Source organism: Manduca sexta, chromosome 9, assembly GCF_014839805.1.
Source record: "Manduca sexta isolate Smith_Timp_Sample1 chromosome 9, JHU_Msex_v1.0, whole genome shotgun sequence".
NCBI lineage: Eukaryota > Metazoa > Arthropoda > Insecta > Lepidoptera > Sphingidae > Manduca > Manduca sexta.
The window spans coordinates 1,345,967-1,369,541 of NC_051123.1; the positions used below are offsets into that span (position 1 = coordinate 1,345,967).

Consider the following 23,575-nt stretch of genomic DNA (forward strand, 5'->3'; position numbering starts at 1 on the left):
AGAGTATTCCAGTCTACTACGTAAATGTAGATTAATTTTAAGTGATTTTATCTAAGTAAATGATTTACTAAACTACGATTAATATTCATACATGCCCGCTGCTCTTAACGCGATCTTGGAAGCTTCTTTGTGCCTTGATCTTTTTGGTGAATATTTTAATATTATTAGATCTTATATTTTAGCTTATTGTGAAAATCAATTTTGTAGTTAGCATTGTTTTTATTATTACCTTATCTGCAGGTATTGAATTGATAATTATTTTAAGCATATAATTGTATTGATTAGTAAATGATTTTTATAATCTTTCTGAACAAAAAAATAAATAAATTAATACATCTGCTTTATGAATAATCGTACATCTAGTGCCTATTGTAATGATTTTAAGTAAACGTAATAAGTCATTAATTCTTTTGTAATGAGTTATTTATACTGATATATAAAGTTGAAGAGTTTGTGCGAACGCACTAATCCCAGGGACTACTAAAATATTTTTTTACTATTAAGAAGCTAAATTACTCTTGAGTGTTACTTTTATCCCGGGTAAATATAAAGCTGGATTTTTATCCCGGAAAAACATTTTCACGGAGGAGGAACCGCGAGCATAAGCTAGTAAAACTTATAAAAAATATAATCAAGTAAAGATTCATTCAAAGCCCTATAATATTTTAGGTAAAAATTATGAAAATCTAAGCTCACTTATGAAAGCATCAAGAGAGCATTTCTTACTAATTAAAAGTCAATATTATGAATAGGCACTGTTATCTCTCACTATACCTACTCATTAGATAACTTATGGTAATTTGTGGTACGCTGTGAGACCCTTAGTACATTTTTTACGGCTTACAGATCAATAACCTCAGCACTGACATGTAATATTGGAACTTTATGGTAAAAATACTCAAAGTGGCTTCAGGACTCATGCAGAGTATTTATGTCTTGTATTTGAATATTTATTTGTTATAAAAAAGGTGTTTTAAATCATATTATAACCTAATATTTTAAATCAATTTCAATTTCAAATCAAGTCGATATATTATTTTAATATATTAATATTAAAAAAGTTTTTAAATGTCAATCTCATATTTCCACATTTGCAAAACAAAATAAATTCGAGTTGCATTAGTTATTGCGTTGTTTACGCGATAAAGGAAGTTACGAGCATTACGTTGGTTTTAGTACCCGCCTAAACGGCACACGTGGCTCGACTACTAATGCGAATTCTAGATTCGAAATTTGATTTTTAAATTTTGAAAATGGATTTGTATATTTTGAGCTCTGAGTGTACGCCTTTTTATCATTTCGAATATGTTTAAGGGCAGTTAAGCTAAATCCATCAAATATTATGGCAATTTACGTTTTAGTAAGTAATTTAAGTTTACAGACCTAACATGACTCGCAATTTGGGGTTTTTTATTTTATTCATAAAACATAAGCATACTACGTAGTACGTAATTATTCCGCAAACCACAAGCAAAACTTGTGGATAAAAGAAAAATTCAAAAAAGTAAAACAAATGAAGTGAAAGGGATATTACCGAGAAATACACATATTTACTGTTACATGAATCATTGTATGTACACTCATTGTCTAACCGAAACCTATAATGTATGTAAATAAAGTAATCATTATTTTCTAAGCAAAGTTTGTTCGTTTGCGATAATCTCTACAAGAATTGACTTGATCCTAAAAATTCTTTCACAAATATGAAGCTAAATTATTGCTGAGTGCTATTACATATTTTTTTTATCGCAAACACGGACGTAAACGCTGTCCAAAGCGCGGGCAAACGATGCTGAACAAATGTAAAACTTATTTGTCGGGAATAATTTTTGCATGCAATGAAATGATTTTTAATGCTAATTTTAAGTTTAGTAAAAAATCTTTTACAAATTGACACAATATTCCTAGATAAAAAGACTGTTTATTTTAATTAGATTACTTTTATTTACTACAAAAATTCGCATTTAACGCCATCTAGCGGCACATTTTGCACATGTCGAAATTCAACCAATCTATCATTCGCCACACGTCACTTATATAAGGCGTGGTCCATACATTTCGCAACGATGACACACGTACTCAACTAGTGCGCTTTAACGTTGCATTATAACAAATAACTCATTTGCATAGCACTTAAGGACTCGACTTAGTATTCAATGTGTTATTGCTGGCCCTAAACAGTGTTGTCAATGTCTGGGGTGGGGGCGCAGTGCGCGCGAGTAGCGGATGAAGAACGTCAGCGTTTTTGGACGAGAAAGTTCGATATGACGTTTGAGTGACATTTAGACTACAGAGAAAGATTTTTGTACTCATGCTAGTAAAATAAGGACGTAACGTACGTAAATAAATATGCTATTATGAGATTTCATATTTTGTTTATAACATTCACATTTTAAAAGTTCCCGATTTTTCGAAGACTTTGAAGCCTTCATGGTTACGGCGGACTGGGGCGTTGGTCGTCCAAAAATTTAAAGTTACAATATCTACTTACATTTTACAATTACTTATACATTTATTTTTAATAATTTTAAACGTCGGGAGAATACAATTACATTAAATATTGTCATAGCAGTCCGTTCCACCTTTTAGATGAAGGTGGGATGACTATCGCCACTTTAAAACTTCGCCATGCCCTTAAAAAAAAACGAATAAAACCCGCTTCTTCATATCCGCTAATTGCCAACACTACCACCGCATCCCACACTGCCCGCTACCATATGCCCCCATATGTACTAGCCGCGGCAAGCGGCGTCCGCCAGTCTGCATACGTGATTGGCGGCAGGGCTTATCACGCCTTTGTAAACAAAGACTTATTATCCTGATTGTATTTATCCTTTTGCAAAAACGGTCGAACACTTACGGGAAATGGTGTCTAGTGCGTCTCTAAGCAAATCGATGCGTTAATCGTATTTTTATAAAAAAGTACCTAATCATAGTTTTGCTAGTTTCAAATTTTTCACAATGGTTCACAATAAAAAAAATGCCACTACAATTATTGACTCCGTGCATCTCCTAAAGTACACATAATTTTACTTTGCAACCAACACTATTAAATAGATAATTTAATAAGGTATATTTTGGTGGATATTTTCATTAAAATAACCTAAAATTTTTTAAAAAATAAATTATTCGTACATCTTTGCATATTCCCCGTAACTCGTGCGCCTAAAATGTATGGAACGCAAAAATACAAGAGCGTAATAGACAATAATGATTAATTATTAAAATTGTTTATAAGTAGCGGCTTCATTTTATATTGCCAATATCTTGAATAAACATCATGAGTCAGAATAAAGGCCAAAACCACAGATCCTGTTGTGTTCCGGTTTGACGGACTTGAAGCAAGTTACTTACTAAGCATTATGACACTTATCAGCTCTGAGAACCAGCACAGTTTAAACCGCAGAGCTTTGTAGTGCAAAAGGATGGTGTTGCTACTGTTTATGGGCAATCGTTGACCAGGGAAATAAAAAATCCAGCACTGGGGGCGCCATCATTTTTCGTTTTAAAGTTAATATCAGTACAAGAAATTGGTTCCAAATTTTACACCAAGGCGAGGATTTTTGTTTTATTGGTCAGGCTATCAGTGGCAAAGCGTCCATAGAACCCGATTCCTACCGGCTTCCTTTTAGGTTCATTTACGTATGTCTTAGTTTTTGTTTTTTGTTGAATTGGCCCGCGTAATGTCAACTAAGGCTATTTATTTTTGACTCTGGCTACCTTTTTTAAAAAATTCGCCCTTCGTCACTCCAGGCTACACTTAGTTACACAAAGAACAAAAAGCTTAAAACTGAGTTAAGAATCCAATAAATAACGCTACATTCTAATGTAAAAATAACAACAATAAATGTTTCATTTCGAGGTCATATGACGGTCACCCACATTGTCTAATGGCTTCCAATTATGAATCCAAAGGCAATTGCCATGCGGAACGATTGCGATGTTATTGTTGGTTGCATACAAATTGCAGTTGCAATTCATCTTCCCATTATTCTAGTAAGATGAGTGTGCCGCGTACATTTCCGTAGATGCTTCGTACTTAGGTAGGTTTCAAGCTGTGTTCTTAGATTCCGTTCGAATTTTTTAAATCGTTTTAGTTGAAAAATGTGGATTAATTGTAATAATTCGTTTTATTATTATAATTTATCTTTATGGCTTACTTTGGGTAACATAATCGCATTTAAAAATCAAAACATTTTTTAAGAAATAAGGAATGTTTTCGATGACTATATCAGACGGTTATACTTTGTAATAAATTCCTTGATGTATCTCTGTCTGAATTTATGGGAGTACGAACGTCATGATAAATTTATTTTATTATGAATAGAAATATTTTCCGTTTATATTAATAACAAGCACCCGTTCGCGGCTTCACCCGTGTAAGAAGCCTTTCCCGCTAAAGTCGCTAAAACACGACACAACCCCATGTATTTACATATTCAGATAAAAACAAATCCATTATTTCTCGTCGTAACTAATTACCGAGGTAATCTATGTGTTAATCCAGTACATAGTCTATCCGTGTACCAAATTTCATAGGAATTCGTTCAGTTGTTTCTGCGTTTACTTCTAACAAACATATGCACATCTAATAATTTTCACAGACTATCGCAATTATAAGTAAGATAATGAGAAATATTCAAAACATTCACTATACCTAATAAATTAATACAATACATTCAGAAATAATTATTATAAATCATATTATGAAATCATTCGCAATAAAATGATAACAGAATCCGATATTTGAATTCGCAATAACAACACAACCTCAATAACAATTGACACAACAAAACAACAGTCAGCTGACATTTGCGCGACAGATGTTTGAGAGTCGTTTTGCACAAGTATTGTTTCGCGGAATTGTCATCGGCTTACGTTTCCATGTAATTTGTTGAAATTATCGAATTTAATGGAATGTTGAAAGTAATTTAATGGCCAATAAAAAATACAATTATAAAATGTCTTTAGTTATATAAACGAATATATTTAAGTAATAATAAAATATTCTGATGGACCTTTACTTATCATAAGCGCAACTATGTTTGACTACGTGATGAATAAATAATTCAATACTGTTGACAGTATGTAGGGCCTAAAAAAGGTCACTTTGAAAATTATCGTACTAATATATAAAATTAAAAGAGATTCCTTAGTGGCGGAATAATGCTGCGGACGACGCTACGCCTCCAGCGCTAATATCTCGACTTCGATTCCAGAGTCAGGGAAAGTGATGTAAAGTTATTCTGCTCAACATTAACCTGGAATCTGGATAGTGTACCTGATATGGAGATGGACTCCTCCCTATCACATCACAGGACGGAATACATAAGATAAAAAATCTGTGCTCTAGTTGCATCTCTGCTTACCCCTTCAGAGATAAAAGGCATGAGTGTGGATTTATATACTTTATTGTGATTTTTTAATTATTCTAAAACTGCTGTCACAGTTCTAGACGCTGTCTTATCCCAAATTTACATTGTTTTGTTAGATGAAACGTTGAAGTCAGTTAACTAATTTAAATATCAACACGAACGGAGTGGCAGCAACATATAATTGTAAAATAATCAATAAGCCTAAACAGAGAGCATTGATCGGTAAATCACAACGTGTTATCTAGCGAGAGTGCCATCTGGTTCGCTGGACCGGCGCTATCGCCATAATGGCACTTAATGTGGACTCGATCGTAGTGGCTCTTACATTGACTGCGTTATAATTATTTTGTAGAGACCGTCGTGTTTTATAGTAAACTTTACCCTGCAGGATTTAAAGGCGTCAGATAAAATGTAATCAAGTCTAACATTATGAATGGGAAGGTTTTTTTGTATACCAATGCTCTGCCCTTTCTAGTTAAAAGGCGTTAGTGGCCAAGAGTCCATATAATCCGATTCCTACCGGCTTCCCTTTCTTAAGTTATAAAAAATTATTACCATTTAAATGATTCGCAAGCCGCATTCATAAGTATTAGAAGTACTAATATGTTGTATTGGGTTTCCTTTCTGATATTTTTACCATTCGCCACTGATAGGCGTGTGTATGTCTAGGAACGACAGCATTGTGTCTTAAGTCTTAACATCTCAAGTGGCCAGGGCAGAACAAAATCGAGTTTCAAAAATCCTCTTAACGCGCATCGTTATTTAAATAACTCGTTTCAAAAAAAATCTACAATCAACAGTTAGGTTGTCTTACCATTCTGTTGTATACATATTTCTTTCACATTCGCGTTGATATCGCGTCAACTTCGGCAACGCGTCAACGTTTAACGACCGGACACATTACAATCACCGTATTTGGACTACTTTTATTATAAGCAATTTTCAAGGAATATATTACGAAATTTCCTCCGACGTTCTCCGGAATTAAGAAATGCTAATATTTTTAAACAGTTTTAATATTTGTTGTTTGAAGAATCCAAACAGATGAACTAAGCTAACTGGAATTAAAATGTTTCAAAAAGAAATCGTATTACCACTAAGGTTTATAAGGTTTATTTTAACATATCAATTGTCATATGTTTCGTTTCTTTGCTAGCTGTAGGTTTTGCAAGCTATAAAGCTAAGCTAGCTAAAAAACGCCCGTGAAGTTCAATTCACTTAGTATAAATTAATACATATTCCAAAATTAAACATGAAAACAGCCATGTAGAGGAAATATACATAAGTATTTTGAAGGTAGATGAAGTCAGCCTGTACTTTGCCAACGATGTCTAAGACTTAAACCCTCTCAGTAGTAAAGATCGGCTATGCCCAGAAGCAAAAGAATATTATACAGAATAATAAGCAAATATCCTGCATGTCAATAACAGCTCACCATAGCTTATCGTATTGAAAATACAATTGACGTCATTTCTATAATCGCTGTACAGTCATAACACGTCATATTTAAAAAGCGAAATATGGCGGTATTCTGTTATTCTTACCATAAAATATACAGTGATAGGCGAGGCCTGAAGTATGCGATATGAAGTGTCATTTATTTTACCCATTTCTTACGATTAGGATCCCAACTTCTTCTTTTAAAATGGCTCCACCGTTTTATCAAGCAATGGTAAATATAAACCAGGCAAAATAAGACATTTGGAAGCACGTCAAATTATTCTGATTAGTCCATTTTTTTTTATTCTTGCACAGCCTATTGACGCCACTGCACCTGATGTAGAGTGGAGTCTAATAGCGTCGACTGACGAGGAATATCCGTCGGCAAGCAACACAATTATGCCAAAAATAAATATAAAAAAAATCTAACTTTTAACAGTAATATTAATTTAGAAAATTCACACGTTTTACTATTAAAAGTTGACATCCGAGTCCGAGACGCCTCCGGTTTTCATGTGTCATCTCTGACTCCTTGCGGTTAGAGACATAGACCAACAAACAACCTATCTACTAACCGACTCCATTGTTTATGGTATCGTCCGATGTGTCATAAAGTATATATAATTAACGTTTAATTAATGAAAATGAAGAACTTTTAATGTGTTGTTTTGCAATTTATTTTTTACAAAAAAACACAATCAAGAGGAATTCTTTGGAGGAGATCATTGTCGAGGGGCTTTTACAAATACAATATAAATAATTATAAATAATTTGTAATCTGTATTAATTAGCAAAGCATATTAAAAAATATATTCACTATTTTCCTAAGCAAGAAATACAAAACTTATTATTATTGTTATCTAAAAAAAAAATATCCCCGTAAGCTTAAAATCGCAACCTAATAATAAAAAAATAATCTCTAACATATTAACCTCACTGAAATCTATTAAAAACTAAACGTTCGATAAAAATAAACTCCATAAGCCATCACGCCCCACTACATGAGATATAACAAAAACAATTACGCAATAAGAGATCATTGTAACATTCATTCATAAAAGAAAACATAAAAACCACACGATCTTATCTCGCTTCTTTGTAGTTCGGGCATTACACGCGATCCATCCACGTAAATAAGCCATCGTGTTTGTATGTACTTTGTACGTTCATTGAATATGGATTTTTTTAAGGAAAAGAATATGTTTATATTTGTAGACCGGGTGTTACTCGCGGCTTCACTTTTTTGTTGATAGGTCTCTCGTACCTGAGAGTCCGCCTGGGTACCACCGCAATGTCTATTTCTGCAGCTAAGCAGCAGTGTGTAGTTACTGATGTGTTCTAGTTTGAAGAAAAAAGTAGCCAGTGTAACTACTGGACATAATAAAACTTAACATCTCATGTCTCAGGATAGCGAGCGCAGTGGAAAACCAAACAAGAAAAAATCTAATTAAAAGCATCCTTTATTTTCCATGAGTACAAAATACCGGAATAAAAGAAGCCTAATGCTCAAATCTTAAACTAGCTTTTACTCTAAACTCTCCTAGATCTGAAATCTATTCCACGAAACAAAAAGCTTCTCTATAGGCTATCGCATTTCGAGATGGTATATTTTCCTATTAGAAAAGATATTTTCAGAATCGGAACAATTGTTAGAGATTATTGTGTTCAAACAAAACATAAACCGCGGCTTCGTTTTTGTTTGTATTTTCTGCAAACTCTATCACCGATCAAAGACCTAACAAAATGTAAACAATTGACAAGCTGAACAATTAAATCTCCACGAAGGCTCGTTATAAGGCCTTTGACCATCCATTTGAACTGATTTACAATTTAGATCAGATAGAAAATCATTGAAGACGCATCAGTGGGTGCGCAAACGCACGTAAAAAAACGTTCGTGCCTCGTTGGTAAATACTGAGTTTAACATTCCGTATTGCAATGCATTTACATAAATGTACGACGATCGACCGCGACTTCACTTGTAGATTTCTTTTTCCCTAAATCTTGTATTACTATCGTACTTCTTATTAATGTTATAAACGCGAAATTTTGTGGAATGTTTGGACGATTGTGTGTTTGTTGGAAGTAAACGCAGAAATAACGAATTTGGATGAAATTTGACACAAGGATTGATCAAGTCCCGGAAGAACATAATATTAATTTGCTTCTATAGAAAATAATGGGATAATTTCAATAGCAGGTAGCACTATAAATCGGCTCAGTGTTTTAATAACTTTGGTAGCAAGAAATGTGAAGCTACAACTTTACATGCGCGTGAAGCCGCAACCAAAACAGTATAAAAATATATAGGAAAATTTTTTTTTCAATGTGATTGACATTATTGTGCTAGCTAAAGCAAATGAAACAGTATCACACACATACACTAACGCCTTTTGTCCCTAAAGGGGTAGGCATACTGGTGCAACCCACATTCCGTCCTGTGCATTCCGTCCCATGATATAATAGGGTAATGGCGAAGGATGAAATTTTCTGAACGGGAACCAGACACAACGTATAAGTACTAATATGCACAAATGCGGTATGCATATCGTAATCAAAGTTTTTATAACTAAAAAAGGGAAGCCGGCAACAATCGGACTATAAGGACCCTTCGCCATTACAATAAGAGGCAACCCTATCGCCATTTCAGGCGCAAATTCAAGTCTCCGGATTGATATTGAGTAGAAAAACCCAATATCACTTTGATCCGAAGATCCAACCCAAGACCTCAGCAGTGTAGTCTTAACGTAATACAACTAATTACCGAAGCAATCTAGAAATCCCACTCGTAATAACGATTAGGTAAAAACAATTGATGTGAAATTTTCGATGACTGCAGTAATGTTACTCATAACTATTTGGCACGCAATTTTGAAGTGAATATATCGATTGATGGTTATTAACACTGATCGATTTGATTCGTCACTTTGATTGTACTGTATTAAATAAATCTAAATGTTCATTCTTTATCTCGTAATGATTTCACCGAACACTCTGAAGGAGGCGCCAATCATTATCTGCGACTAGACAAGCCGCAAATCCTTGCCAAAGAACACCGATTCCTGCCTAGGATGATTCGCGAGGCTATCGAAATAAAAAAAAACATCTTAATTTCAATAGGAATGATGGTTGGAAGCTTGCACAAGCCTGGGATTCAGTTCTACATTTAATTAAACCGGAACCCATAAGACCGACTGCCAGACTTCAAGACACTGAGCACATTCTGAGTAAATCGGACCACCAACAGCTAAAATTTAAAAAGTTGTATAATTTTAAAATGTAGGTAGATATTGTAACTGACTTTGCGGATGACCAACACCTCAGTCCCCCCGTGACCACTAAGGCTGCAAAGTATTCGAAATATAGGAGAAAACAAAAATATTAAAACCGCGATAAAATCCGAAAAATAGTTTAATTTTAATGTTCTTATCCCGTTTTACATACCTCATATCCCACTTCCTTGTAACAGCCTAAATAATGCTTCGTTTAGTTCCGATCAATTGGCCATGTGGGCCCAAGGACAGGAAGCAGTCTACAACCATTGACTGTTAATACACGGACGGCGTTGCGAAATATTTTTTATATATGGACGCACCTATTCATTTGTGTATTGAACTTCCGTAATTTCGTGTTACTTTTATACAGTTCTGAAGTTTATTTAATTTCTATAATAGTGGCGGAAGGTGTAAGTTTCTGAAAGGGACCCGACATATATATGTACTACTAATATGCATAAGGTCTGCAAATCGTTCATAGATCGGATTTTAACCTCAAGTATAGTGACGTTCACACCTCTTGTCAATGACTTGCTTTTTTGGTCTAGAGGATGTGAATATTATATGGAATTCTTGACTGCCTCGGCAGCGTGGTTGTACTGCATGGTACAACACTGGAGGTCATGGGTTCAAATCCCGATCAAAGTAATATTGAGTGTGAGGGCGAGAAAGTCTCTATGACCAAAAAGACATCTTAAACTTATCCCTAGGAGTAATTGCATTGAGTTATAATCGATACTATTAAACTAGAATAGGTCAAAAATTTCAAAACTGTTACGTGAGATTGCAACACGAGCAACCGGCAACGCGTTGCATGTCGCCGAAGTCGGTTAAGTGTGTCTGCATAAAAAACAATTTTCAATGCACCAATGAAAAGGCAAAGTTTGCGACACGCTTCTAATGGCCATCTAGTAGTTTAAATATTTCACGCATCATTCGTTGTGATGTAATTTTTTTTAAATACTTGTATATTATGCAGTTATTACTAGTGAGGTAGGTTTTCACAGATTAGCAGACAGGCCGATATCGATAATTTCGCTTTTCCCGCGATAAAGAACTGTTTTCTCGCCAGCTATTATATTTTTCGATATTATTGAATCGGTAAATTAGGCAAGATTAGACAGAATAGTCGTTAATGTGTGTGTTTCACGAATTCGCGAAATATTTTCCGATTTTGAATTGATCTGACTCTACCTGACACAAACCAGGGAAACATTTATAAATAGTTATCCATAAATATAATCAAAAAACATATTTTTTAATTGGTGAGGTCAAAACTCAAGAGTAAAATGTTTAATGACCACAAGATACTGAATTATCAAAAATTAAACAAATAAAATATCGTACATTAATATTTAGTATATTTCCATACGATTGAATAAGTAAACACATTATAATATTAACACATTATCTCGATATTATTTTCGTCAATAACCACTTAAGATGCATGCGCTCACTTCCTTTGCATACTTGACTGGCAGAATGCAAATGCTAGTACAATGTAGCTTGTTGCCAGCATTTCATCATTGTATATATCTGTCATAATATAACGTTTTATTTCACTTCCTCTGACGTTACATATACCTCAACATAGTAAAACAAAATATAGCTATTTTAGATGTATTGTACAATATTTGTTAGTAAAGTAGTCGGTGTTTGGTTTTATAGAATTTGTGGCGGGAAAAGGGGTATTCCTTTGCCTCAAAGTAAGACAATAATTTATTTCTTTCGTTATATAAGCAAAAAGTAATAAATAAAAATAAACATGTATGATAAGTTAAAATATTGCGGGGGGACTATATTTTGTAACCTAAAACCTTTCCATACTATAAATTTTTAGCTACATCAAAATATCTTTATGCAAGAGACAAACGCATCTATGATTTCATAAACGTAATTTAAATAAAACCTTCAATTGTCATATGTATACAGACCTCTTAACACAAGGCGCCAACTGGAATCATAAATATTGACCCAATTTCGTATCTCAAGTGGTCCGAAGATTGTCGAGAGTTATCGAGCAAACATTACGGTTTATAAACAATAATATCATCGCGTGTTTATTAATTATGTATGTAAGTACCTATAATATTTCGTCAATTAATAATTGTACTAAGATTAATATTCTCTACATTGCGTCTAACGAATCCATGATTCCTAGACGATGCAAGAATAAAGTTTAAAAAATATCGTTCTTAATTTAAAAAGGGCCAACAATGAAAATTTTATTAAATAATTTTTAATACAACACCATCTACAACACAATGGTGGAACCAATATTGCAACTTTTAATTTCCTTTTAGTCTAAATAATTTTTACACCACGCTTAATTGAAATAACGTATATAAAAATTACTTTATTTTAAATAAAGTTTCCGTTTCCCGATATTGTTTACGTTTTTATATATTTTTCGTGTGTTTGAAACGTTATTTCAATTGATTTCGCACATTTAAAAGTCAATTAGTCACATTTATTTTTGGGTCACTGAATATAAAATACAATAACCAAACAATAACGAAGCTACAATTCCTCCACAACTTCAAACTACGTCAATGGCAGACAAATAGGCACCGATATAATATTATGTTATGTTTTCCTAGTGACATTCTGACATCGTTTCTGACTAACATTATATAGAAACATTGTACACCATAGATTTAAGAAAATGCATCAATCTTGTTTGTGTCTCTCTGTTTAACTATGGGTAAAATAAAGAGTATTTGTATTGTATTTGTATAGGTGGAAATTGGGAAGATTGTCATACAAAATCTTTGCGCTCATGCGATGGTTCAATCTTCCATGAAATATCAAAACTTCAATCTAAAATACTTCATATTTTATTCATGTCGTGATTTGCACGTCTTTAATGCGCATATTCACTGTAAATATGTCATTTGTATTAATATCTAAGGACGCTGTGACATCTTGTCACACGGACATTTAAGACGACTTATTACCAATTGGTAACACCTTTGGAGCACTAACTTGGACGATGTCCGGTCATTGACCCACCATTGGCAATTAAAATCTACGTGAGATGATTAAGTAGCGTTTGTAGAAGATGCGAGGTACACACCTACGTATACACCTACGCTGGTGACTTATCAGACCGATTCTAGCCCGAAAGATACGACCATAGTTTTGGCAGCGGATTTCTGTATTTGTGTATGGTGGAGGTAAAACGGTGTAGTCGCGCCGAATTTCGCGCTAGTGGGCTAGCTGCTTAAACCAGGCGTTATCGAGAGCGGAAACACCGTCAGCTACGGATTTACGCCATCTGACCCGGTCCATCGCTTCTTCCTCCTACTTGGTGGGATCCATGTTAAAAGATACTATGTCCCACTTCACACTATCTTTAAACCTAAGTATTAGTCTTTAACTAACTATAATGTTTAATGTCTTTGATTCTGACATTGCATTATTAAACTTTATAAATGACGAACACAGCAGTTTCATGCAATCTATAATAGTACATACTGGAGACTGCCGCTACGGGCAGTGTCTACAATGGAGCGAGCAAAATGTTCGTATCTATCCAACAAGGGCATCGCCAAGGGGGGGCAGGAAGGGGCAGCTGACCCCTCCCCCTAGATGTTCTAAAACTCGAATGAATTCACCAATTCCATTCCTAATATACCTTACGCTCGATGACGCTGTGCTCTGTTATTGTTAAAGCATGAGAGGGGTAGTTGGGAAGGAACATGTGCTCTTGACTTTACCTACAATTTATACTTTTCTTATGCTCCATATCAACTTGCTCCCTCCCCCCCCCCCCCCCTGGGCCATCGGCTGGCGACGCTCTTGCTATCCTGGGGCCTTATTCTCTATCCCGCACGTTATGTTAACAGTGCGTAACACAACGCATCATGTTTAGAACTATAGAAATTTGGCTTACAGAATACCATGCCACGCACATTTCTCGAAGATAACATGACACGGCCGCGTTATGCGTTTACACTATCATACAGAATAAGGGCCCTATACTGTTACAATTATTTACGATAATAAATAGTTAAATACAAACCATTATAACGCCATCTAGTGGCATTGTAACTTAATTTCATTGTGTCTATTCCTGATGTAAAAATCTGTATTATCTATGTGTCTCTCCAATGTAAAATGTTCAACAAGTAAAAGGGCTTTTTTTATTTTTATTAAGTATAATTGTCACAGTTAAACAAATTGATACTGAATAATATCAAATTATAACAATTTATGAGCAAAGGAGCACTTACTACGTGATGAGCATTATACCATTTTGCCATTTTGCTTGAAAAAACTCTCCACCTACATATTGTTTACAATTTATCTATCCTTCAAACAAAATAGTGTTTAAACAAAGTTAAAATCTCAATAGAAAATGACATCATTACGCTCGTGGGCTTGTTCTTAGCGTCAAAAGCGTTAAAGCGTTAATATATCTATTTGCTTTACGCGTTGTTTGAAAGGATTTTCAATAGACAACGAAGCGAAAGGGTAGGCAGGTAAGCAACTAATCCACCAATTGTTAACCCATAGTTACTGTTTGACGTTTCTTGAAACAAAATAATACAATTTTGAAGGAAGTATTTGGCTTGGTTTTGATGAACAGTCACTTGCTTGGAGTAAAACTTCTAGGGATCTATCCCGAGCGAATGGTGTTATAAAAATCGTTAATGTTTTCTGATTTGGGATTAAACTGTCCACAGCTCACATACGCTAAGGATAAAGACGACAAACGGACCCATTATCTTCCTAATAATGCGTAAATTTGTACATATTTGGTTAGTTAGTCGGAAGAGCAGAATCCGATACAGCGACGTATAGATAATCGCCCCTATAGGAACAGATGGTTGCGTTCCTCTATGGAAGGGGAAGATCTTCAGTTAGGTAGATGGTAAGCCTGACTGGCCGCGGCCATCCATGTTGATCAGATAGCGCTGTTTTAATAATGCCGTCATCACAACGGATAAGGATAAAAATGTGCATAGATAGAGCATCTAGATTCAAAGACTACGCTTTGTCCCAGAAGTACACAGTGGAAAGAGAGACATGAACAACTCAAAGTTTATTTATTTATTTTTTTATTGCTTTGAATGACGAGACGAGCCTTCCGTTCGCCTGATGGTAAGCGATATGACCACCCATAAACAGTAGAAACACCATCCAACACAGTGAATTAGAAAATTATTGTTTAGTATTCCACTGCGCTCATCATCTGAGACATGAGATGTTAAGTCTTATTATGTCCAATAGTTACACTGACTGCAATGTCCTTCTAACCGGAATACAACAATGAACACACTACTGCTTGGCGGCAGAAATAGACATTAAATATAAAGCATAACAAAATAGACGGCCCCAAGAATCATATCATTACTTAAATCGGTTAAAGCAAGCTGTAGCAAAACAATGACCAATTGCTACTACTGGAATCCCACACTATATAAAAACTACCTCAAGCAATATAAATAATCACCATCTATTGACCACGCTACCTGCCGCCAATAATAAGGTTTCTGAGAAATACACAACGCCCATTACTATCGTTAATAATGGGATAAAGAAATTTCGTCTTAAAATCACTTCTTTGTTTTAAATGTTTGTTGAAACACCGATAAGAAACGTTTTAGATAAAGGGTTTAAAATGTGGTATTTATTTTTCGCTCATAATAACAAAAAAGGTTTTGTCAATATTGGCTGTTTAGGTAGAATATCTTTTCGCCTTTGCATGAATCGAAATTTAAAAACTTACGGAATTTAAAGTAGCTATTGAGCCATTTCATATTATTTATTTAAGTTCATCAACAATATAGTGTTATGAACAAGGTTTTTGTATAATAAAAACATGTCATGATAAATTGAAGATACATTATTATCACTTCACAAATATCTAGAATAGCTTTACCATAGACTTTACTACAAATTTCTGTCATTTCACAAGGTAAGGTTATCTATCTAGGTAATAAATAAGTCGATCTAGGCAAGCATTAACATGATACCTATCACTTTAAAAATTACGAACATCATGGGATACGATGGTAGTTAATCCATCAAAGAATTAATATAGGAATGATGATAAAACAACTCATTATGAGCTCCCTATAAATATAATTTAATAATGTTGGTTTGGATGCTAACAAACAACCACAACTTCCTTTAACAATGGTTTTAGGTATTCAATGTTTAAGTAAACACGAAGTTAAGAGGCTATTTAATAATAATGCGGCATTCGTCATATTAAATAGAAATTTTATCGTTAGGCCCGATGACTAAATGTTTAAATAATTTTTATTATTAATTTATTTGATGTTTTTCTTTAAACGCATTCAGTAATTTTCATTGGATCGAGTTGTGTATGTTGTTTAGGGGAAAAGTAGTGTTTGCCTAAGTTTATAAACAAGGTGTTAAATTAAATATTTTAGCAACTGCCAGCGATAAAAATGGAATGTTTGAAGATTAATCGACGAGCGATAACCTTTAAAGCAGATTTATGTCGTAATATGCAAAATTCTTAATTATCAATATTTAAAATAAATTGCATCATATTAAGCTATCGCAAGGACAAATACGCTTTAAAACTGTACTTCAAAGTTTAAAACTCAAATCAAAGTACGTACATATGAAGCCAAGTGCGGCGTCGATTACGCACGCACCGTCCTCCGCGCCATAACGAGCCAACCATTAATATTCAATTAAAAGCGCACTAAACACTCACTTCATCCTCCTCGTCGTCGTTGTAGAATGGGTCCAGGAGCAGATTCTTCCAGTATATGACGTCAGCCGGGATCGCGTACGCGTCGTGATCCCGGAGATTGGCGTAGAGCGGGCTGTCCCGGTCGACGCCCTCGGAGCTGGCGCTGATGGAGCAGCTCTCCACCTCGACGCTGGTGCCGCAGGAGCAGCCCTCGTCCGTGTAGCTGCAGCCGTAGTCGATCTCCTCGTATATGTTCTCGTCGGTGATCGCGTCGCGCACGAGCTCGTACCCGTCGTCGGTCGGCCGGTCGGGCGTCATCGCGGCGACTGGCCCGTCCGCGCACCTGTCTCCCACCTCGTGCATTGCGTACACACTGTACCGGGCCGTTTCGAAGTCGCTCGCCGTGTCGAACGACAGTCTCGATATGGTCGCGTGGTGTTGTGACAACACGCGGCGTAATATCTCGTCCGAGTTGTGGAAGCCGGTCGAGTGCGACCACACCGCCGCGTACGGCTCCTTCTCCGGTTCCGCGTCCACACTGCACTCCTTGTAGCTCCAGCACGTGCTGGCCGAGTCGCTGTCCGACTCCCGCCGCTGAGCCACTTGCACACACACGTCACCGCTCACCTCCATGTTATCGTATATCGACGACGACGTCGACGGTGTCTTGAGCTTGGTCCGTCTCGGCGGCACCGGTGTGCCGTCGCCCTTATCGAATATATTGTTTATGTCACTTGTCACTCTCACACTCCTGGCGGGTGTGCTCGTCACGAACGAGACGTCCGATAGGGTGGATTCACAGTCACTGCACTCGTCGCCGGCGTCCTGGCGCGTGTCGCGCGGCGTGTCCGTCATGTGTTCCAGGCACTCGTCGAATATGTTCAGAATGCTGAGCGACACTTCTTTCTCCGCCGGCACGAGGTTTCTTTGATATTCGTCGAGTTTGAAGATCTCTTTGCCAAGCTGTGAGAGGATTTCATCGAACGCACTGTCCGGTGTGTCGCGGCCGCAGCTCTCCTCGTCCGGCGAGGGCGGGCGCACCGTCACCAGCGGGTCGTACTCTTCTATCGAGGCTCGCAGAAGCGTGAGCCACTCGACTACGCAGGGCGCGGAGCGTTCCGCGCGCAGTGTCGCCGCCACCGCGTTCGGAATCCAACTTGCGACCTCACACGACATCACGCCGTTCACCGTTCAAAACACGATAACCGGTGTGTGATTCAACGCGCGGGATTCCGCGAAAGGAGCGCGGCTGACGTCTCCATTGTACTCGAGCCGCTGCGATGATCGAACAGTGCACGCGGAGCCGCCCGCGCACGCCGCCGCTCTAGCGCATCATATCGGCGACATTTGCACTCGACCGCGATTGCTTATCGCGTTTCTTCCTAATTATACATCGACGAACTCATCCAGTGACCTTTGCGATAGCGACAATATTTTTGCTTATTTTTTTTTATGTTTTTTTAATATTGAGTATTATTAAAGACTCGTTGAAAAAAAAATTAACAAAACACTTGACATTGGCAACAACAAAACAAAACTTTAAAATTGGAATTCCCGCGTCGGAATAGCGCGCGTCGCGTTCGCGCGCTTTTTCTCCCGAATTTTAAATGTCGAGCGGAAGCGCGGCGCGCGGCGCGTTCAGCGTCCAGCACGATAGTGCTGCGCCGGCCGGCAATTAAACCGATGCGTTCATTCCGCGCTCAGTGTGTGACCGATATTCCACGTTATTTCTGTGGCGCGGGCGCAGGCGAGCGTGTGCGTGGCGCAACCGCACTAAAAACTAAAAGCAAATGCAACGTGCATTAGATAAATGAGTTAGATCGCGGGTTCCCAACATTTCAGTTTCCGAATCCAAACAACGACCATCGATTTATTAACGACTGTTGTTAAAGACCCAATATTGGACACTTATGGCTCATTAACATGTCTTTTATCCTGCAAAGCTCGTTAAACTGTCCTAAACACTCACTAGTATGGAGTGCCGACTCCATTGAGAACCTCAGTCTTAGAAAATCATCTGTCAAGATGTAATTACCATACGCTGTATCCAGTGTATTATCTTATATTTCCTCGAAGCAAATACAAACAGGCATAATAATGAAATTATCGCATTGGCAGCGTGTGTGGACAATGTGTAGACGGTAGGTAACGTGTAAAGATGCGTGTTTTCCTGTTGCTGGTCCTGCGAACACAACAGGATGTCCAACACGGGCCGAGCTCGCTGCCAATATGAGGATATAGAATGTAAATTACATACGCATTTTAATGTTCCATTTATGATTAACACGCACCTGCAGATCCGTTTGTATTTATTTAAATTGAATTTAAAATCTAGCTATGTTTTTTTAGTTTTGTTCTAAATTTAAATTATAGAATCTTTTAAAAACTATACGTGTCAAATATTAAAAAGTTTAACTGATTAAGGAAATTGAATATACAGCCATAATAAACAAGGAAAAATAATGAGCATAAATTATGTTACATAGATTTTGTATTCGTCATAAAAATCATTCCTGACAACTAATTTCAAAATATGAGCAATTAAATAGAAGTGAGTAATGTCGTCAGTTTAGTTATTAATTAGCTTGAATGGCAAATTAACATTCTTATTATTATGTTAATATCGCTTAGTGGCAATTTAAAGTAACTGTTAACGTTTCATTAATATCTATTTCATTAAATATAATCAGTCGGAACCCTTAGAATGACCGTTAGAAATAGTGTTGTGATCCTTCGTCGTCACCATGATTATTTTTTTCGAAAAAAAGTTATTTATGCAGCATACCTTGCACTTTGAGCCCCATACTTTATGCTAGGAACAAATCTTTCACGCGGACGAAATCTTGAACCAATGCCTTATATATTTTACAACTATTATTATCGAAACAGTTTGACAATAATAAATTGCACCGATTTAATTTTTACTAAACGTAGTGACAATCAGCGCAGCGTTGCTAATTCCTATTATATCTAGTTGACCTTGCTTTCAATAAAAAATCAGTAAATCAACTGTTATTTTAATTGACTTAACCATTTTTCGTATAGTAGCAAGAAATTATCTTAATATAATTTATTTACCTATTATAATACTACTTTGCTTATGCATATTATGTAAGAAGTGTAATTTTTTATAAGTAAACCGCTGAACGAATTTTGATAAATTTTGGCAAAAAGTTAGACCGAATTCTGGGTTAAAATATAGGTTATTTTTTATTCTGAAAATGTGCATATTTGCTTATATATTTATATAGGGGACAGCGGTTAATGCAGACCTAGCGTTACCAATATTCTAACACTCTACACGGCCTGGACCCTACAATTATACACAAAATGATATAGCCTATAGCATTCCTTAATAAATGGGCTATCCAACACTAAAAGAATTTTTCAATTCGAAGCAGTACTTCTTGATATTAGCGCGTTCAAACACACAAACTCTTCAGCTTTATATAATAGTATATTTTAGCCAAGTGTATTAGGAAGTGGAACATTCTAGAACCAAGATATAACAAATATCCAAATATTGTTAAGGTACAAATATCAGATTTTTTTCTCGGTGAGATCGAACTCTCGTCCTTTCGTTTTACAGCCGTACTAGCACTCAACCATCAGGATTGCCATTTAAAATAAAATAGTTTAAAAACGTAAGTTTTGGCAGAACCATTTTTAATGTTACATATCTCATGAAGACCAAAAAAGATTTTATCGTCAATTAAAAGCGGCATAGTAGTAAACGTATTAGGGTTGGCGCTAAATAAAATAGATATTGAAATTAAACTAATTTTCGGATTCGGGGGACCGACATGGTCCCCCCGTGACCATGAAGGCTGCAAACTCTTCGAAACGTCGGGAGAAAATAAAAAATATTAAAACCGCGATAGAATCCGAAAATTAGTTTAATTTCAATGTCTGACATTCGCGTAAACATAAGAAATCAAAATAGATATTATCAACGAAGCTTTTTTGAAGTCACACTCATGCCTTTTATCCCGGTAAGAGTAGGCAGAGACGGAACTGATGCATCATGATATGATAGGGGCGAGCCTATCGCCATATCGGGCAGAAATTCCAAACTCCGGATACTGAGTAGAAAAACCGAATATAACTGCTCGATCCGGGGATCAAACTCGAGACCTCAACACTGCAGGCGTACTGTAATACAACTAAGCCACCTAAGCAATCTTTTTTTTTTTTTAAAGTATTTGAAATATTATGATTGTGTTTTCACTTTTATGCAAACTTTTCGTCCACAATTATGATAATTAATAAATTATAAATAAATTTACCACTAAATACTGTAATAATAACAAAAATCTAACTAATATTAATGCGAAAATTTGTGAAAATGGTTGAATGTCTGTATGTTTGTTAGATGTAAACGCAGAAACAGCTGAACGGATTTGGATGAAATTTGTCACATGGATAAACCACGTTCTGGATTTACTCTTAGCTACCTATGCTTTGTCCCGGTATTTTTTCTTATAAAAGTAATGTAATTTAAAAAATATGGCGCTGACTTCGTATAAGTAGTGTTTTAGGGACTTTGTCCTAGTAATTTATAAACCAACCTAACAAAAAATATCTATTCTCAACGTTTGTTTTTTTGGAAATCGCACCCGGAATCCTCGGTACAGAAGGAACATTACCTATCTTTAAGCCAAGTAGGTCATCAGATAAGGTCGATCCTCAAATAATATTTATTTAAAGAAAATCCGTAAATAAAAACCTCATTTCAGGCTTGTTACTTAGTTATTTTTGTAATTTGGCGATGTTTTTATACGAAGAAACGAATCGCGAGTGATGACTAGTGACGGGATTAAGGTTTAAATATCGAATTCCAAGCTATAATGCATCGTTGCAAAAAACAAAAAAATCAAATACGTCGCTATGAACCAATAAAAAATAATATATCAAATAACTTCCCACATTATGTTTAAACATGTGGCAACCCTAGTCCTTGACTTTATCATGAGTCATCAAACAGACGAAAACATCAAGCCATTAACAAATACACAAATTATTTAAATGACTACAGATTAACTTTAAATAAATATTTTTTGTGTGATGACAACAAAAATGACGAATAAATCTCAAAAATAGCGTGACTTTTTGAATTTCTGAATATTTTTTAAAGGTAAAATACTTTTGTATGCAGGCTCCAGTAAAATGCTAGTAAAGTCTTTCTTTCAAAATAAGCAACGAAACGAACAGATATATAAACTGTTTTAATTTTCGTTAAAAACACAAGGAGTTAAGAATATAATATCCCGTATAAATAAAACAACAATGGCCAATCAAAGAGGATTTATAAAGGTCAATATAACGTCATTCGCCATGAATCACATGAAACAATGATTACAATACTTTTTAGGTTATGTCATTAAATGCGCACATCTTACAATTTGCTGACTTATAACGAACTACTTAATATCAAAACAGTTATTGAGTAAAATAAAACATTATTGAAAATATTCTCGCTGATTAAGTAAGATAGCTTTTGTTCTATTTTTGAATAATTATTGCGTAACAATTTTTTTTCTTTATAATTGAAAACTGGCCAGCATTATACAAAAAGGATTATTTTGTAGAGTGAGCCTGAGGCATTAATCTCAGGAACTACTGGTTGAATTAAAAAAAAAGTGTTGGATAGCCAATTTATCGAGAAAGGCTATCACAATGCACACTGTGACCACCAGGAGTGAAACATCAAAGAAAAAATTTGCAAAAACAAGGCAAATCTATTCCTTTCGAAATTTCCGTAGCATGTACTGCGTAAACGGTTAAAGCTGCGCAACAAACATGTAGGACGGAATTGTTCCTCTTAAAGAGGTTTAAAAAATAAATAAAAAAATGACCCCTGCCGCAACTTTATACCTGTCTGAACGCGATAATTTTTAAAACAATACAAAAGATTTCGATGAAAATTGTTATGGAGATCGTTTGTCACTCTGGGAAGGACATAGGCTACCTTCTATCTACAGATAATATATTGCGGAGCTTTTATCTCGGATAACTCTTCCACGCGGGCGAAGCTGCGAACAAAGGCTAGCTTAAAATATTAAGAAATTTCTACCAAAATTGTAAAATAACCGCGTAAACCAAATTTAAATAAATTTGAATTTGTCTTCACTGATCTCGCATACTAAAGCCACAAAATAAACTTCGAAAACCATCAAACATTTCATCAAATCACATTTAAAGAATTTAAGTAGGTTCATGCCAAAAACCCACATAACTTACTTGATGTGGTTACGAATAATCCTTTGGGCTTTCAACCAACACTGAATTCATTCAGGAAATTCAACGAACTGCTCAAAAACAATTCTCTCTCCTATAACATCTGCGATAAAGCTCAAAATTAATTAATACCACAAAAAATACGAATCTGCATTGCAATATCAACTTTAAGACCAACCAAATCAAGTTTAAATTCAATTATAATTTGTTTCTGATCAAAGTATCTCACGATCCGTATTACAGTAATAATAAAGTTCAAAATACGTTGTTGAGTTGTGATATGCTCTGTCAATTTGCTTGCTGAAAAGCCACTATTTCACGCATGTGCTGGTTTAAGGATGGAGTATTATTTATATGATGTAATGCTTCTTGACTCCTCAGGAAGTCAGAAAAGGGTCAAAACCAGCGCTCGGAACTGTCCCATCAAACACAGTCGCCTCATTTGCCTTTGCCTTGTATTAATGACATAATTTATTATAAGTTTGAATAAAGATTTTTATTTACTTAGACCCGATTTCACCAATGTTTTTTTTAACGTGGACATACGTTTGTTAGCCTGGCAGGGTTTATAC

The 23,575-nt window shown here is 35.7% G+C and overlaps 1 protein-coding gene across 3 annotated transcripts in view; it reads right to left on the reverse strand.

The window, feature by feature from the left end:
- The window catches only part of LOC115455683, a 138,362-nt gene that overhangs the window by 42,106 nt on the left and 72,681 nt on the right, over nucleotides 1–23,575 (reverse strand). The window contains exon 1 of one of the 3 annotated variants that reach the window (XM_030184347.2): nucleotides 16,788–18,547. The exons of the other annotated variants lie outside the window; for them this stretch is intronic. Within the exon in view, the coding sequence (XP_030040207.2) occupies nucleotides 16,788–17,942 (1,155 nt within the window). The 5' untranslated portion in view covers nucleotides 17,943–18,547. Of the gene's footprint in view, nucleotides 1–16,787; nucleotides 18,548–23,575 lie in introns of those variants that run through there. 3 annotated transcript variants of the gene reach the window in all.